Raw genomic sequence first — 18,837 nt, forward strand, 5'->3', positions numbered from 1 at the left:
ACACACACAGAGACTTTACTGAAATGTTGCACATCCTTTGCACACCAAGAATAAAGTGAGCATTACTGAAAATACACCAATAATGGAATGTGGGGAAGCTGGGGCTTAGAGTTACTTAAAAGACCCGATGCAGAGTCTCCTGTTATTGGAGGAGAAACTTGATAGACAATGTGGTGCTTTATTTTCTTTCTCTTGGCTGGCAGCCAGGGCTTTGAGTGTGTTTGGCAAGTACTGTAGCACTGAATTAAATCCTAGGGCTGGAACCCTATTAATCGTTTACAACAGTTACAGGGCAGGCTGGATGAAGACACTCAGCCCACAGTGTGGACATCTCAAGTCAGTCACTGGACAATGGCTGACAGACTTGTCTGAAGACGGGAAATGTTTCTCTCTCTTGGAGGGGAAAGAAGGACCCTACAACTACACTGAACTCTAAGGACAGTCTATTTAGGTAAGGGATGACACCAACTATTTTGTCTCATGTCACATGTGTCAGTAGAAAATATCCAAGGTATTGGATGCCGCTGTTAGCATTAACAGAACAAAGCACATAGTGTTGGGAAGGATAATAAATTATGAGTATGATTAGAAAACCCCAAAATTCTTCCAGGTTCTAAAAGAGCCAAAAATACCACCAAATACAGCATTAATGGGATAGGTTGGTTAGATCTAGTCACTAGTTTCTATTGTGTTACCTATGACTCTTTTCCTGTCATGGTAGGCTTATAGTGACTAGAGGACCTAAGCTTGAGAGTAACCAATGCCTCTCCCTTGCTTCTCTAGCTGCTGAGCATTGAAAAGCCCTAATGAGGCAGCATCCATTTGCAGACATACTGGATTATTCTTCTGCACTTTATCTGTCTGAGTCACCTCCACTCTCAGTAAGTCAGTTTAATTCCATAAATTGGAAATGAGTCACACGAAAAAATACTTTCTCAATACAATCACAGATTTCCCATGGAAAAGGGGCAACATGAACTGTCCCACCTAAGTTCTGGGCTTACACAGACATGTGTTCACAGCTGCGGTCTGCATTCCAGTATGGATGCTCTTGAGGTCCTCCCTAAGCTGCATAGATTAAGATAATTATCTTGCTTTCTATCAAAAGAATTCATTATGCCAAGTTGGCCTGTAGAAGGAGGCTAGTCTCTTCTGTATTTTATCAAATGTGCATAATCTGTGGAATCATCATTGATAGTAAGTGAGAGATCTGTTTGGAATTGAAACTGGGTGATGCTGGAGGATGATCCTGAATGCACAATGAGCAGTGGAGGCACCAGAGCCCGGTATGGATGCCTAGCAGCCTACCACATTGAGCAGGCACCGCTCAACCACCTGTACATACACATCTCCTGAGATCTGTCTCCTTAATTGGAGGTGATCATGTCCACCTACTACAGCACATGCCCTGGAAGGACAAAAGCTACCTACAGGAGCTGTGGTGATGACTCCCAGGTTAGAGCATCTGCTGCTCTCTCAGAAGAACCACGTGGTCCCTAACAATCATCTACAACGGAGAATGTTATTCCCTCTTTTGGGTCATGGGGAAAATGCACCCAGGAGGGACCCAGACATAGAGTTGGAAAGAAAGATCCATTGACTTAAATGATAAAAATAAATATAATCAGCAACCATAAAAAACACAGCATATGAATGATCAAGTAAAACAGCACCTATAAAAACCTATTTCCCAAAATGACTTTGAAGGTCATTATCTCTGTGGTTTAATGCTGATGCTGTATTGTAAGAAAAACTGAGGCACATGGTTCTCGGTAAGGATTACTTCTGTATTCCTTTGTGAACGTTGTCATGTTTTTTCTGCAGCTGTACAGCAATGAGTGTATTTTACTCAATGTCTGGTGCACACAATCAATAAGGAATGTGTGTTGTGGACTGATATAGACTAGGAGGAGCAGAACACATGACAGCATGGATAGAGTATGGCAGTGATTGCATCATAAAGTGTGTGTCCATAAAAAAAAAAGTCACAGTATCCCCACAAAAGACCCTATCACCCTGTGTAGCCCTTGGTGGCTTTGAATTCACTATTTAGCCCATGTTCCCTCGAACATTCAAAGATCCAATTCTAGATGTCAGTTCTAAGGCTACAGGAGGGGAAAGGACTATTGAATAACGAAGGTGGTCTTAAGAGTCAAGAGTTCCAAATCAATTTTTATTCATAAGGAATACAATTAACAAAAAACAGTCTTAATGAACAACTAAAGTGTTATCAAAAATGAAAAAAAGTAACAGGAATATATAACTATGAAACAACAAAAATCAAACTTCAATGAAAATCATAACCAAAAATGTTTCTTAACGTTTTATGATGGACATTTAGAAGAACAATTGTACTGCTGTTTCTGTTGTAGGACACGAGATGTCAAGGAAGTCCCCTCAGTTGTCTCTCAAACGGTGTTGTGGATATGAGAAAGGGATGAAGACCTCAGTCAGACAGGCTGGCATACTGATAGATAAATTTAGGGTCTCTAACCATTGAAAAAATTAACTGAGATGAGGAACATTCACCCAAAAAAGGCTTTGGCACTTGACGATGGTCGTCAGCAGGGAACTCCTGAGAAAGAAACTCATTCTTCAGGTGGCCGTCTTCCTGGGATGTGTCCTATTCCATCTCTCCTGCATCTCTGAGACCTGGGAGAAGAAGGCAGCTATTAAGACGCTGATTTGGTGGGGACACGCTTGCCACCTGTCAAGTTGCTGCCTTCTCTCCCTTCAGCTGCATTAGGCAGAAAACATTGATCTTTTAACTGAAATCATTGCTAATATCTCTGCAGCCTGGGGAAAATCACCAGCAACCCTCACAGTAATGTGGGATAACAAGCTGCTAGTCAGACTTCTACCAGTGCAAACCAAGAACGGGGAAACAGGAAGAGAACTAATTGGGTTGCAGGAAGAAAGGAGAAGGGCACAGGATAGCCAGATCAAAGCCAATGACAAGGACTCATTTGCCATTTGCACTTGGTTCTTATCCCTGCAAGGTGCTTCCAACCATCACATGACCCCTGTATGACCTTTGTAACACGACCAAGAACTTGTTCAAAACTCTTCATAGCATCCAATCTATCACAGGGAGATGCAGTAATGTGATATGCTATTCCTCTGTCACCATTTCTGGACTGCAGTTTCAAAAAGAGCAGAAAAGTATACTTGCCAGTAATTCAGTTTCTGAAAAGTGGTTAACTTCCCAGAATACTGTGCATAGACAGAGCAATGAATAACTGTATCACAGGAGGTGGTTGACTGATTGGGTGTGAGAGATTAGAAAGATGATAGGGGAAAGCAAAGATGTATCAAATAGGCAAATGGTATCAGACATTGTTAATCTGACGCAGCTGCTTGTTCCTACCAAATTTTGCTGGGTCTGGAGGATGCTGGTCTTCTCCTGTTCGTCTTCATCATTCGGGTTCAACTCAAACAAGTACAGCTGTACCTCCTTGCTCTCCTGCTTCAATGTGACCAACTTCTTCTTCATGCATGCCTGGTCCATCAGGAGCCGGCTCTGCAGGTTGCTGGAAACACACTCTGCATAGTAAGATCCTGAAGCCTCTTTCTCCCATTCCAACTGCCAAATCCCACAGACTCCACCAGGACCCAGATACCCACAAAGACTTCACAGAATACATCTCCAAACACATACATGGCTGCTGCTGCTGCTGCTGCTGCTGCTGCACAAACAGCAAACGGCCAATCCAGGGAAGAATGCATTGTTTCTGTGACCCAAGCACCAATAAGAGTCCATGTCTCTCCAAAAGAACAAGGGATCTACAAGTATCCATGAAAGCCCAATGCGTGGGGGCAACATCTATTAGTAGCAGGCAAAGAACCACAAAGGAGGACAGTAGAACCAAGGGAAGGTCATGCTAACCATGTGGTCCACACATTGAGCTTTGTTAAACCTGGTACGACCCCAGAGGCCCAGGTCCGCCTAATAACACTCTGATGCCTGAATCAGTGTAGTTCTATCCAGAGTTTTCTAAAGATGCATAGACACTGTGCTCATAAGTAACAGTCTCTTATGAAACTGAAACTGAGTCCAAAAGACCCACGGCACAGTGATATTTAAACAGCAGAAGTAATGGAACCAGAGCTGCAGAATCTCCAATCCAGAACAAAGAAAGGCAGAAATGGCCATTCCCCAAGTGATGGCCCTTCTGACCAGTACTTACCGATAGAAGTTAATCTCCTTCTTGAGCTCCTGAAATTTCTGACAATGTTCAGTGTTCTTTATCTCTAAGTTGTGCAGTAATGACATGACCTCTTTCTCCTTTATCTTCAATTTTTCATAAAATGGATTTGGCCTGAAGTAGGGGCTGGCCCCAGGAAGAGAGAACCCAATGAACATCGGCGTTTAGGATTATAGGAACTCGGCTGAGTCCTGTACTAACCCAGCTCTGGAAGGACACTTTCTGAATTCTACATAATGGGATCTTCTTCAGGTTCAGAAACTTGTAATTGTGCGCCCAGGACAACAGAAAGTAAACACCCAGAGAAAGGGATCCCTGTCTCACTTTTTTCAATCAGGAGGGCTGGATCTGCATTGATACCTGTTATGCCATCAGGAGCCTAGGCCACAGCTCTTATGCCCACACACACACACACACACACACACACACACACACACACACACACACACACACACACACAAATACACATACACAAACACACCAGAAACCTGTGATTTCATTTTTCCTGTTTTGACAACTGGAATGCTACAAGCTGAATAACTAATATTCTAGAGGCAGACAGTACACATAATTCTGGAGATGAGACCAGATATTGCCACAAACTTATAATCTGCCCAAGGCATACAAATGTACAGACAAATGTAACCACACAGGCAAAGATCTGTACTGTTGAAAGTGTGGCTTCCAAAATATAGCACTCACATCTCCATGAAACTGTTATACAGGTAAATCCTGAGGCCAAAAAACAGACCCCTAAATTCCAGGTGTGGAGGGATATACAAACATATAAAAGTTGTGCATATGCGTGTAGACATGTGCACACACAGACACACAAGCTGGGACACACCCACAAGAAAAGAAAACAGACTCAGAGAATGAGAAAGAGAGATAAATATGGAAACAGAGAGCACAGTGAGAATCAGTAGAAATGTATGCACCATTACTGTCTCCGAGTATAAGGCACACAGACAAGAAGGAACAGGCCTGAGTCTCGGGCCTTCTAGTTAAGCAATGATATAAACAATGTGGGACCTGTCACCTCAGGCTGCTCCCAGGAGATGCCAGCATTCAGTCACCTTCCTAGAAAGTACAAAGACTCTCCACAAACTCACAGCACCTAGAACCTGCCAAAGCTACCACCTGTCGAGGGCTTTCCAAGTATACACTGGGAACTCATGTTCCAGGGACTTGATCCCTGAATTCTTCACTCAGATCACAAGTTCCGATTTTCAACTGGAGGAACCAGAGAGTCCATTTCCAAACTCACTCCTCACTAAGGGTCAGGTTCTGAATCTCCTCTATATGGGAGACGAGGTTTAGGACAAGGTCTTTCGGGAGGCACAGCATTCTAGAGCCCACCACCTTAATAGGATAAGATGAGAGTGATACTGCACAGCGGTGAATGACACAAGAGCTTTTGGAGCAATGCATACCTCTTGTTCATGGATACATCTGTCACATAAAGGAGGCGATCATTCAGCTCATTTCTCTCCTTGGTAGTTAGCTCGAGCTCTCTAATCAGCCTCTCCTCTTCCTCGTTGCCCTGCACCTTGTTTAGGACAGTTTCAGGGGATGACGTCTGTCTGCAGGCCTCTGTAGGTAGAAGAACATAAGTGAACCTGCATGGGGAGAATGCATAGAGCATACAGAGACCACCCTGAGGCCCAAACAGGAGAACATGCCTGGAAGCCAGTGTCGCTGCAAGGAGTTTGGTCTATGCATAAGAGGCCTCCTAAGTAGATCTCAGTTCCCCCACTAAATATAGAGACTAAGAGATGTAAGCAGCCACGTGTTTCCTATGCCTGCCGACACAGGCTTACAAGTACCAGAGAGAATGGCTTCTCCAGGATTATTACCAGCTACGCAGGCTACAACCTGGTTTCAAGACCCACACCCTGTGGTTTCAGAAGTCAGATCATCAATTCAGCATCCACAAAGACTTGAGTGATCAGGGATACTCAGATATCCTTCACTGCTATTCTAGTCCAATAACTTTGGATTACAAAGTCATGCAGGGGGAGGACATGGTTGGCAGACTTATCAATTCCCCCTACCGAAATGACAAATGCCCCAGAAGTGCCAATAGGTTACAGGCTCTTTCTTGGTCTACCCACTCCAAATAGTTTGGCTACTGTAGAAAAATATCTGCCACACAGAACCTCTAATATATGAGGGGAAGGCTGGCCCTGCCAGCCAGAGGTAGTCAGAGGAGTTCTAAAAAGATAAGGTCATGGCCAGGAGCACCATTCTCTCCCTGTTGCGACTGTCAGAGAGCCACTCAATTTAAAGAAGCAATGAAAGTGAAGTACATTGATGCCCTGTTTAATTCAGAAAAGTTATACCCTCCATGACTCCTGATGGTGTTATTATACCAATTTAACATACCGAATGCACTGTAAAAGTAAAGGCTAGAAGTTCACAGAATGATAGCATAGGCATTATCATATCCTCCATTTGGGTATGGAGAAACTAATGATGTGAAAACCTCGACTTTCAGGAATTGTGATAATCATGGAATTCAATATCTTTGGAGATGTTCCAGTGGTTGTGGCCCACTGCTATAAAGGCCATCTATAGCTCCCACACACACCCCTGACAGGAAGCTCAACATACACTGCCCAGAACTTACTCCACATTCCACATGACCACGTCCTGTGTCCATCATTACTTTTAGGTTTCGTTTGCTTCACTCTAGACTCTTCTCCATCAAAATCAACTCTCCCAAAGCGCCCGCGAAGACGGGCAAACATGCCTGTGGATATATCCTTTGGACACTAAGAGAGAAAAATTAGGGAACTGGTTGTCACTACAACACTGGTGACATCACAGGGATTCCAAGAAGTCTCTAGGAGACAATAGAATGTCCAAGAAGGGACGGCTGATGTCACGGGGAACAGACTTTGCCTCCCTGCTTATGTTCTCCCTGTACTGAGCAAAAGCTGATGTGCCCTTTTCGGGAGACTTCCCTGTGGCATAGCCACTGAGCACCACATGCTTCCAAAGCCAAATTTGGCTCTAGGCTTGAGTGGAAAAACCTAAGTCATTGCTCTGTATCTAAATGAGTGCTTCCTCCTGAATCCCTGCACAGAAATGTTTCATCCTACCTCAAATTCTCCTCACTCAGCAATATTACCCATTAAAAATTACTGAGAAATCACACCAGTTTACATAAGTAGCCAAAGAGGTCTCCTGTCTCATCATGTGCAGGTGCATGAAATCACACCCAGAAATAGCCTGCAGGGTAGGTTGCAATGTGGGTGTGTGTTATGGGTACAACCTGAAGCTTTGTGCTTAACATTTGACAGTTGCCACCAGATTCCTTAGGAGAGAGAATTGCAATCATTATGGTCCTGGCAACAATGTGGAGATCTGTTGGCAGAGGAAACGGAAATATTGGATCCACCAGTGAATGCACCCTCAGGCTGAGTGTGGGGCTCTCCTCTTTGCACTTAAGTTACCAAAGCAGGATTGCTTACAGGCCTCTCTAAGCTCTAACACGCGATTCTATCTGAAAAAAAAAAAACAAAATAGTCAGCAGATGTGAGGGGTGCAGCCAAAGGGGTAGGACAAGCCTAGAGACATGACTCAGTGGACAGAGTAAGAAACAAGCATCTTCCCTTCTGGTTCATGGATCACCCCACAAAACACAAATCCTCTATTGTCATAAAAAAAGAACAAGTTATTTTATTGAATGCACACACTAATGCTGATTAATCAGAGGCATAGCTCAGATTTTGGGGGCAGATCCATGACTTGAACTATCTTCCTGACAACTCATAAAGCAAAATAAATAAATAAATACATAAGAAAGAAAGGGAGAAAGAAAGAAAGAAAGGAAGGAAGGAAGGAAGGAAGAAAGAAAGAAAGAAAGAAAGAAAGAAAGAAAGAAAGAAAGAAAGACAGAAAGACAGACAGAAAGGAACATAGAAAGAAAGAAAGGGAGAATGAAGGAAGGAAGGAAGGAAGGGAGGGAGGAAGGAAGGAAGGAAGGAAGGAAGGAAGGAAGGAAGGGCAGAAGGAAGGACAGAAGGATGGAAGGAAGAAAAGAAAAAAACAAAAAGCACAAGCTTCTCATATGAAGTTACAGGAATAGTGGTCCAGTGGTCAGTTCTCCTTAGGACATTTTAGATATGACAATGCATAGTGACCCTGAATTTGATGGGTCCTATATAAAGCTTTGTGCAATATTGTCGTTTTAACAAACCTCATCCAGAACATACATAACGACACAGGATATGATTGCCATGCCCTTGCTGTGTATCGAGTTAATTTTCTGTGTCCTTGATTGTCAGGCATATTACAGCAACGATCTGAAATGGCTGGTAGACTTGGGAGAAAGTGGATAAAGTTATAGCTGTGGGTTACACACCTCAATTGTGAATGGCTAAGAATGTCCTCACAGTCCTTGGAGGCCCCTCCTGTAAGACTATCCTTTGGAAAGTGGAAGCAGGTTTATCTGAGCTCAGAGTGAACCTGGCGAGCATGGAAGAGGACAACTTGGGGTAATTGAGACCCTGTCTAAAACCAGCACTGAAACCCACTCTTCATTCAAAGCATCATCTACCAATTCTGGAATTTTGACGATTCTCTGCTGACCAGTCTTTCATTCTGGAGTGGTAGAAAAGAACTGGAAATGATCTTTCTATTCTAAGGACCTCGATCTGTCTTTCTTAGGTCCACGTTAAGAACAAATGAAATGGTTGTCACCATCTGAACAACTTACTATCACCTACTCAGCATTTCTAGCCTAATACTGTGCCTACAGCAATCTCAAGCTTCCCTGAGTGCTGCTGCCCCAGCAAGAAGAATGAGGTACTGAGGTCAAACCCCAGTGAACCTTTCAAGGGGTTAGAAGGAAGCCATCAGAGATACTCCACTTCTTTGTCCTTAGATTAAATCAAGATGATACAATGTGAATCTAGTGGGCTATTTAACCAGACATCTTTCTGGCAACCAACCTATCTGAGTTCATTGCTTGGCAGGATTTATGCCCCACCATCCTTGATGTTTCTTGATACATGGCTGCCAAGGGCCAGGTTTCCTGAGTTTTGTTCTTTATAGAATGGGGTGTAGTCAATCACTGTTGCCCTGTGTAAGAAATGACAAATATGTATAACAACTGACCACACTGTACTTGTGTGTACAAGTACAGTAGTGGGAAACCCAGCATAACTGAGGAGCGGGAAAGCAGCACTGTGTCCTGGTCTTTCTGTGCAATATCTGGCTCACAGACGGCTGGGGCAAACCTTGAGTTCCTCTGTAGAAACAGAGTGAGGTTGAATGGGCGCTGAGCCGTCTGAGCAACACAGCTGAGGCAACTCAATTCCAGCCACAAACACATTATTTTTTTTCTTTATTGACTTGAGTATTTCTTATTTACATTTCGATTGTCATTCCCATTCCCTGTTTCCAGGCCAGCATCCCTCTAACCCCTTCCCCTCCCCTTGTATATGGGTGTTCCCCTCCCCATCCTCCCCCCATTACCACCCTCCCCCCAACAATCCCATTCACTGGTGTTCAGTCTTGGCAGGACCAAGTACTTCCCCTTCCACGGTGCTTTTACTAGGCTATTCATTGCTACCTATGAGGTTGGAGCCCAGGGTTAGTCCATGTATAGTCTTTGGGTAGTGGCTTAGTCCCTGGAAGCTCTCATTGGTTGGCATTGTTGTTCATATGGGATCATGAGCCCCTTCAAGCTCTTCCAGTCCTTTCTCTGATTCCTTTAACAGGGGTCCCGTACTCAGTTCAGTGGTTTGCTGCTGGCATTCGCCTATGTATTTGCTGTATTCTGGTTGTGTCTCTCGGGAGAGATCTACATCCAGTTCCTGTCAACCCGCACTTCTTTGCCACATCCATCTTATCTAGTTTGGTGGCTGTATATGTATGAGCCACATGTAGGGCAGGCTCTCAATGGGTATTCCTTCTGCCTCTGTTCTAAACTTTGCCTCCCTATTCCCTGCCAAGAGTATTCTTGTTCCCTTTAGAAGGAGTGAAGCATTCGCGTTTTGGTCGTACTTCTTGAGTTTCATGTGTTCTGTGCATCAATTATCATATGATTAAGGGGATCTTGTGACCAATGACGTCTAAAATTAACAGGAATCTATACGTGTATTTTTTGTTGAATAATCATAATAGATCTTGGTTTATGTTAAACTAAATAGATCAGTTAATACATGAATACAAACTACAGTAAATACAAGCATTAATAAAATTAAATCTACCTGTTAGAAACAAACATGGCATAGGAATACAAGTAGTAACCTTTTCTTTCATAAATGTGATAAAATTATATTGAGAGGCAAATTGAGCGGTCTGTGAAAGTCCTCCATTAGTAAGCACAACTTCTTTCAATGTAGCAGCAGTCTTCCACCAATGAATTTGGAATGCAGTAGGTTCTTCCACAGAGGCCAATCAATTATCAGCAATGTCACCATCTCCCCATTCCATCGGCAAGGATCCATTAAGGCATTCATTCTTCTCTCCACTCATCCTCGTGGACATTTCGCAAATCACAAGTGGTAACATTCCATTCTGAACATGTATTAATAAATTGGCCATAAGGACCTAATTTATCCATTTTTCTTGAATAAATTTTCTAAACGTGCCAGGGCACTTTTTCCAAATGAATGGACAATATTTTAAGCCTATATAAGTAAATTGAGCATAAATAGGCTATACTGGCTCACTAACAAATGTAATGTTATTCCAATTTTGGTTTATAAACCATGCTGTTAATTGCTGTAGACAAGTCCTGGAGCCTGTAACATTAATTCCTGGTAATAGCCAATTTTGATAACCCATTTGCAGGCATGGTCTCTGTCCTAAACACAAAGGCATCTTTGTTCCAGCATAAGGAAAATTATACAAAGCTCCATCATATCTATTCCAATAAGTCAAATTATTCCAAGGAGATGATAAAATGCTAGGAGTGGTGTATAAAACGAAGTCTGTTCCCCTCCTCAAGTAGCAGGATCAAGTAAATGTGGATTAGGAATATAAGCCCAATAAGTGACATTGGCCTCAGCAGAAGATACCATGAGTAAAGCACACATTGCTAAAAATAAATGCTCAGCAGTAAAGGACTTTCGTGTAGGAGAGAACATTTTTTGTCTTTCAGAGGTTAATCCCTTCACCTGACCTCACATAGGTAATGGTGTTGTCACTGCATGTATCCTTCTCCATTGTCGTTTGTCAACCTTAAAAGAAGCCATGGCCTCAGTAACGGAGGACACCTCCTTCATCACCGAAGGACATCCATCAGGAGAAAATGTAGCTGGTTTAACTGGATTCCTGTGAGAGTAGGGCGCGGTTCTTATCAGTACATGCTTGGATCCATCTCCTGGGTAACCAGAATTGTCTCCCATCATGTAATCAGACAAAACCCTATCCCCTCCCTAAATAAAATAATGTCCCTTCCTGCCATTCAGCATCTCGGGCAATTTTTATCCATACTGGCTGTTTCATGCCTTCAGGGGGAAGGTCAATAAAGTGTCTATCTGATCTTGATAAAATTTCACCTTGTGGTAAATTAAGAAAATTAATAACAAGTAATGCTTGTGCCAGTATAGCTCTGGAATTAGTCTGTAAACTCCATTCAAGCTGTGTAAGGTCATCTCTTTTCCTCCTTTTTAAATTCTTTAATTTGTGTTTCAAGGTATGTTGTGTTCTTTTAACAAAAGCTTGTCCTTGGGGATTATATTCTATACTAGTAATGTGTATAATATGATACTGTTGACAAAATTGTTTAAATTTATAAGAAATATGTTTGTCTATTATCAGTTTTAATTTTAGACGGCACTCCCATATCAGCAAAAGTTTCCAATAGATGTTGTATAACATGAGCAGTGCGTTCTCCCAGCAATGGCTTAACCCATACAATTTTGGAAAAGTATCTATGCTTACATATGGAAATCGACCAAACTCAGAAATATGAGTTACATCCATCTACCACAATTTATTAGGTTGTATTCCTCTGGGATTAGTGTCAGATGGAATACATTTTATATGCAAAGGCTTACAAATAGGGCAATTAGCAATAATTTGTTTGGCTTGAGAAGAGGGAATCTTATATTTAATATATAAATATCCTGCATTGACATGATTATGGCCATATTCTTCTTCTGGGGTAGCAAATTCCACTAACGAATCTACCATATGATTGCCAAAAGTTAAAGTTCCTGGCAGTTTTGAATGTGATCTAAAATGTGTAATAAATATTCTAGAGTTTCATACTAACAATAGTCCTTTAATATGACAAAATAACATTTAATACAGGCTTAGATGTAGAAATAACAGCAGTCTCAATATTCTGTACTATTCCTACAAGACAAGCTGAATCAGCTATAATATTTACATAATGATTAAAATTGTGTATTACATTAATTACTGTTAATAATTCATTTTGCTCTCCTGACCCAAAAGAATATTGCTGTACGCAAAATTTATCTTTGGTTCAATAAACCCTCTTGGACTTAGAGCCATCAGTAAACACAGTAACAGTGGGTGGTAATGGATCAATAGAATTAGTGTATTTATCACAAATTTCTGCTTTCTATAGCAATCCCACAGTTTCCTGTGAGGAAAATGAAATTCAGTATTTCCAGTGTAAGAAATCATGGCTAACTGAAAAACTTCAGACATCTGTATTAAATATTCCACTTTATCTTTACCTAATGGGAAAACGATAGTACCACAATCATATACTGACAGTATAACAGTTCTTTGTCTGCCTTGTTGAATAATTAAAGAAATTGTCCCTCATAAGTTGTTAATGTTTTACTAAATTTATGTTTAGTATATATCCATTCTAAAGGCAATACAACTTGAGCTAAAATTCCTGTAGAATATTTAAAGGCATTTAAAATATTTAATTTAATAACTCTATCTGGATCAATATGTGCCAAAAATGCATCTTTCCATTTTCAGAAATGATATTCTTGCATGCCTTCATAAAAGCATTAATATCTCCAGTCTCCTTTATAGGTATTAATGCTCTCTTATAGTCTTCATTAGCATTCTCAAAAGTAAGCTAGTAACTACTAGCTTGCATTCCTTAATTATCCATAGCAGTGTACAATAGTAGCTTTTATAGAATTAGAACTTCACACCACATCATTAATAAGTTGCATATGCATATACCTTAAACAACATTTGAATCATTTATGCAAGTACAATTTTAAATTCTATCATAATACAAAATCCATGCCATCCTAAAATATTTGAGACCTGGTGTTGTTTCTAGTCTGAAAAGAGATGAAATAATCCATGCTCTTTGTCATTTCAGCCCCTTTCCCCTGCTTTCCCCCAACACTGGATAGCAGAGAAAAGGGATTGAGGAGAGAAAGAGAAAGGAAGAAAGGCATCCCTGACTCTAATCTTCACTCTTTCCTCACTGAGCAAGGTCAGTAACAACTTACAACCAACACACTAAATGACAATAACCATCTATAACCCACTGAATGACAAATAACCACCCACTCGTCCCTCCTCTTGAGAATGAGGGTGTCGGGTTCTTTTAAAGTGTTTCCTGTAGTCTGTGGGGTGACAACACCACATAGGGACCCTACAATGCTTGGGATATTGGCCAAATCCTGGGAGAGTTTGCAGTTTCATATGCTCTCCAGGCCCTGGAAGAGCAGGGATTGACTGAAGTCCTAGCTAAATTAACAACTGAGAACACAGACACACCTTCATAACATTTGAGGAAGGTCACCCCGATATCTACCCCTTGAAATTTGCTCAAAAAAATTAGTCAATTGATTTTTTATTAAGCTTCAGGTAACTTTTTAGTATATGGGCAGAAAAGTTTCTTTGCAAAATAATGTTAATGGCCTCTAAGCCAGTCACCAATAGAGTTCCTGCCCTCTTTTGAAGTCTCATCAGAGAGGCTCTACTGTCCACAATACTCACAACACTTATGTCTCCCATGTGGCAAACTAAATTGGGCTATTAAGATCTGCTTAAATAGTTCAACAGTTTTCCCAATCGAAAGTCTTCCACTCTTCTCCAAAAATCAGCAGGTTCCTCACAAAACAACTCCACTCTCTCCGGTACCAGTTTATATATTAGTCACGTTTCTGTTATTGCAGAAAAATATCATGACCAAAAACAACTCAAGGAAGAAATTTTCTCTTTTCACTATGGTTCCAGAGGAATCTACTCACTAAGACAGAGAAGGCATGGCATAATAACAGAAGCAGGAACCAGGGAAATCACATTTTATCTGTACATGGGAAGCAGAGATGGGCCACAGGGAGTGTGGTGAGGCCATAAAACTTCAAAGCTTGTCCTTGGTGATGTAGTTCTTCCAGCAAAATTCCACCTCCAAATTTGTTGCATTACCTACACAAATAGTGCCACCAACTGGGGGCCAAGTGTTCAAATACATGAGCCTACAGGAAAAATTTCCCAGTCAAACTACCAAAAATATTACAAGGTGCACTCTTGTAATTTTGTACTACCCCTTAGAACTCCTGTGTGGGGAGTTTGCTTCCCAGTTGTGTAATATTGCAAAGTAGAGTCTGAATGAAATATTCAGGTTGTGGAATTCTACTCTCATAAATGACTACGGTTCCGACCCAAAAAGTTACAAGAAGTTGGTGTCTGGAATTATTGTTTCCAGGTACTTGTGGGGTTATTCAAAGAACTAGAATTTGATGTACAAATTACAAAGAAGTTAAGAAAATTCATTCAAAAGGAAATACATAGTGGAGATGAGAAGTCTACTGCAAGTGGGGCATGTGAGTGAGAAAGTACTCGGGGGTCTTAGTATTATTTGGAGCTTCCTCAAATGGGATTGAAGTAGAGGTATTTGATTATTGAGGGGCATAACACTACTGGTTCTCTGTTTTTTTTAACTTTTTAAAATTTAAAATACTTTGGGAAAAGATCTTTACCAATCCTACATCTGATAGAGGGCTAATATCCTAAGAGTCAGCCTGTATCATACACTTACATTGCATATACACATAGTTATGTGCATATATGTACACTTATATATACATATATATGTGTTACATACATGAATGAGTATGTATGTATCATAATCCAAGTGGCTTATAACCAGCAAAAATGTGGATCTAACTTTGGAGACTATGAAATCCAAGGCTAATATACCTTCTCTGTGCTATATGTTGAGGGTTAGCTTTCTCATCAAAGAGTGTTCTTTTGGTTTACATTAAGCTACTCAAGCAAATAGTGATGCTTCTGTCCTGGGCTTTTTAGTGAGACCAACTCTTTTTTAAGTTAATTAATTTATGTACTCATTTTATATCCCAATATCAGCCTCCTCTTCCCACAACCCCCTCCATTTCCACTTCCACTTCTCCTCTAAGAAGGGGGATCCCCCCTGTATCCTATCCTCCAAGACCTCACTGTAAAACTATGTGTATCTTCTCCCACTGAGGCCAGACAAGGCTGCCCAGCTAGGGGAACAGAATCCACTGACAAACATCAGATTCAAGGACAACCTCCCTTCAGTTGTTGGTCCTGCATGAAGACCAAGCTGCACATGTGCTACATATGTGCAAGGGGCTTAGGGCCAGCCCCTGTATGCTCTTTGATTGATGGTTCAGTCTCTGGGAGTACCCAAGGGTCTAGGTTAGTTGACTCTGATGATCTTTCAGTGGAGTCCTTGTTCTCTTCAGGTCCCTCAGTCCTTCCCCCAACTCTTCCACAAGACTCCCAGAGCTTCATCTAATGTTAGGCTGTGAGTCTCTGTATCTGTTCCCATTGGCTATTGGGTTGCCTTTCAGAAGACAGTTATGCTAGGTTCCTGTCTACAAGCATAACACAGTATCATTAATAGTGTCAGGGATTGGTTCTTGTCCATAGGGTGGGTCTCAATTTTGGACAATCATTGGTTCGCTGCTCCCTGTGAATGTGCTCTATCTTTGTCCCTGCTCATTTTGCAGGCAGGACACATTCTGAGTCAAAGATTTTGTGGGTGGATTGCTGTCAGTCTTGCCTGGCTACAGGATTGACCACTTCAGGACCCATATGCCCAACTGCTAGGATTCTTAGAAATTCCCCTATATACCCTCTGCCCAACGCCCATGTCCCAGGTCTCTGGAACCTCCTAGAGATGCCCCCCACCGAATTCTGTTCTCTCTACCCTGCTCTCACTACACCTGATCCCTATCAGCCCTGCTCCCCTTCACTCTCTCACCCAGTTCCACCCTCCATCCACCTTCAATATCTATTTTTCCCCTTCTGAGAAGGATTCTGTCATCTTTCTTTGGACACTCCTTGTTATTTTGCTTTCTTTGGTTCTAGGGATTATAGCATGGTTATGCTATACATTATGGCTAATATCCACTTATAAATGAGTACATAACATACATGTCTTTAGGTCTGGGTATAAAGTAGAATCTGAGAGTTGTTCTGATTTGCATTTCCCTGATGACTAAGGAAGTTGAACATTTCTTCAAGTGTTTCTCAGCCAGTAGAGATTCCTCTGGTAAGAGTTCTGTTTTGCTCTGTACCGCATTTTTAATTGTTTTTTTTGGGGGGTGGGGGGGGTATTGGTGTCTAACTTCTCAAGTTCTATTTGTTTTTTGGATAATGAGCCTTTGTCAGATGAAGGTTTGGTGAAGATCTTTTCCTAGTCTGTAGGCTGCCATTTTGTCCTATCGATGGTGTCTTTTGTGTTACAGAAGCTTTTCAGTTTCATAAGGTCTCATTTACAGTTGATCTTATTGTCTGAGTCATTGGTGTTCTGTTCAGGAAGTTGTCTCCTGTACCAAGGAGTTCAAAGTTGTTCCCCACTTTCTGTTCTATTACATTTATTGTATCTGGTTTTAGGTTGAGATCTTTGATTACTTGAACTTAGTTTTGTTCAGGGTGACAAACATGGATCTATTTGCATCCTTCTACATTCAGGCATCCAATTTGACCAGCTTCATTTGTTGGAGATGCTGTCTTTTTTCCAGTGTGTATTTCTGGCTTCTTTATCAAAATCATGTGTCCATAGGATGTAGGTTTATTTCAGGATCTCAGTTTTTATTCCATTGATCAACCTGTCTGTCTATACCAAATCCATGCATTTCTTTCATTATTATGACTCTGTAGCACAGCTTGAATCAGAGCGGTAATGACTCCAGAAGTTCTTTTATTATACAGGATTGTTTTAGCTACCCTGGATTTTTTGTTTCTCCCTGTAAAATTGAGAACAGTTTTTCCTTGTCTATTGAGAATTATATTGGAATTTTGACAGGAATTGTGTTTAATCTGTAGATTGCTTTTGGTAAGATGGACACTTTCACAATGTTAATCCTTACAATCCAGGAGCATGGGAGATTTTTCTATGTTCTGATATCTTCTTCAGTTTCTTTATTCAGAGATTTGAAGGTCTTGTCATATAGGACTTTCCCTTGCTTGGTTGGATTTACACCAAGATATTTTGTATTAGTTGTGATTATTGTGAAGGATGTTGTCTCCCTAACTTCTTTCTTTCTCAGCCAATTTATGATTTATATAAAGAAGGGCTATTGATTTTTTGAGTTAATTTTATATCCAATCACTTTGCTAAAGGTTATTATCAGTTGTAGGAGTTCCCTGTAGAAACCAGATGTAGAATTTTGGGAGTCTCTTATGTATACTATCATATAATCTGGGAATAGTGATACTTTGAGTTCTTAGTTTTCAATTTGTATCACGTTGATTTCTGTTAGTTGTCTTATTGTTCTTGTTATAAATTCAAGTACTATATAGAAGAGATAGGAAGAGAGTGGACAGTCTTGTCTTGTCCCTGATTGAAGTGGAATTGCTTTAAGTTTCTCGCCATTCAATTTGATGTTAGATATTGTCTTGCTGTATATTGCCTTACTGTGTTTGTGTATGTTCATTGTATTCCTGATACCTTATGGATGAGATGATTCTTATATTGCACATTCCAAATATCAGGGACAGAAAAATCTGTCCTTTAGCCTTGGTTTATTTAGTAGCTGTGCTGTACCTCTTCCTTGGAGTGCAAGAGAGTTACTGCTGATATTTTACTGGGACCACAATGCAGTATTAAGTTCTTTTTTTTTTTTTTGGCTTTATTTTTTTTTATTTTTTTTTTATTTTTTATTTTTTTATTAACTTGAGTATTTCTTATATACATTTCGAGTGTTATTCCCTTTCCCGGTTTCCGGGCAAACATCCCCCTCCCCCCTCCCCTTCCTTATGGGTGTTCCCCTCCCAACCATCCCACCATTGCCGCCCTCCCCCCATAGACTAGTTCACTGGGGTTTCAGTCTTAGCAGGACCCAGGGCTTCCCCTTCCACTGGTGCTCTTACTAGGATATTCATTGCTACCTATGGGGTCAGAGTCCAGGGTCAGTCCATGTATAGTCTTTAGGTAGTGGCTTAGTCCCTGGAAGCTCTGATTGCTTGGCATTGTTGTACTTTTGGGGTCTCGAGCCCCTTCAAGCTCTTCCAGTTCTTTCTCTGATTCCTTCAATAGGGGACCTATTCTCAGTTCAGTGGTTTGCTGCTGGCATTCGCCTCTGTATTTGCTGTATTCTGGCTGTGTCTCTCAGGAGCGATCTACATCCGGCTCCTGTCGGTCTGCACTTCTTTGCTTCATCCATCTAGTCCAATTGGGTGGCTGTATATGTATGGGCCAAATGTGGGACAGGCTCTGAATGGG

General features: G+C 41.2%; 2 protein-coding genes across 3 annotated transcripts in view; one reads left to right on the forward strand and one right to left on the reverse strand.

Annotated features, from left to right (window-relative positions):
- Positions 1–2,147: 2,147 nt before the first annotated feature.
- LOC120098496 (disks large homolog 5-like) lies at positions 2,148–7,048 on the reverse strand. 2 transcript variants are annotated; one of them, XM_087595430.1, is made up of 5 exons: positions 5,888–6,000; positions 5,639–5,798; positions 4,188–4,331; positions 3,368–3,530; positions 2,148–2,652 (listed from the first exon to the last, which is right to left on the reverse strand). In XM_087595430.1, exons 1-5 carry the CDS (start codon positions 5,925–5,927, stop codon positions 2,596–2,598), a joined length of 564 nt encoding a protein of 187 aa, XP_087451556.1. In that variant the 5' UTR covers positions 5,928–6,000; the 3' UTR covers positions 2,148–2,595. The 2 variants fall into 2 exon arrangements, with proteins under 2 accessions (XP_087451556.1, XP_087451555.1); XM_087595429.1 differs by lacking the exon at positions 5,888–6,000 and adding an exon at positions 6,835–7,048 and having other exon boundaries at positions 2,160–2,652.
- A 6,437-nt stretch (positions 7,049–13,485) lies between these two features.
- Ces2j (carboxylesterase 2J) overlaps positions 13,486–18,837 on the forward strand; it is a 31,081-nt gene continuing 25,729 nt past the window's right edge. Inside the window, exon 1 of the mRNA XM_087595136.1 lies at positions 13,486–13,605. The gene's annotated coding sequence lies outside the window, so the exon portion shown is untranslated. The remainder of the gene's footprint in view (positions 13,606–18,837) is intronic.

Source organism: Rattus norvegicus, chromosome 19 (genome assembly GCF_021556685.1).
Source record: "Rattus norvegicus strain SHRSP/BbbUtx chromosome 19, alternate assembly SHRSP_T2T, whole genome shotgun sequence".
In the NCBI taxonomy this organism is placed as follows: Eukaryota; Metazoa; Chordata; class Mammalia; order Rodentia; family Muridae; genus Rattus; species Rattus norvegicus.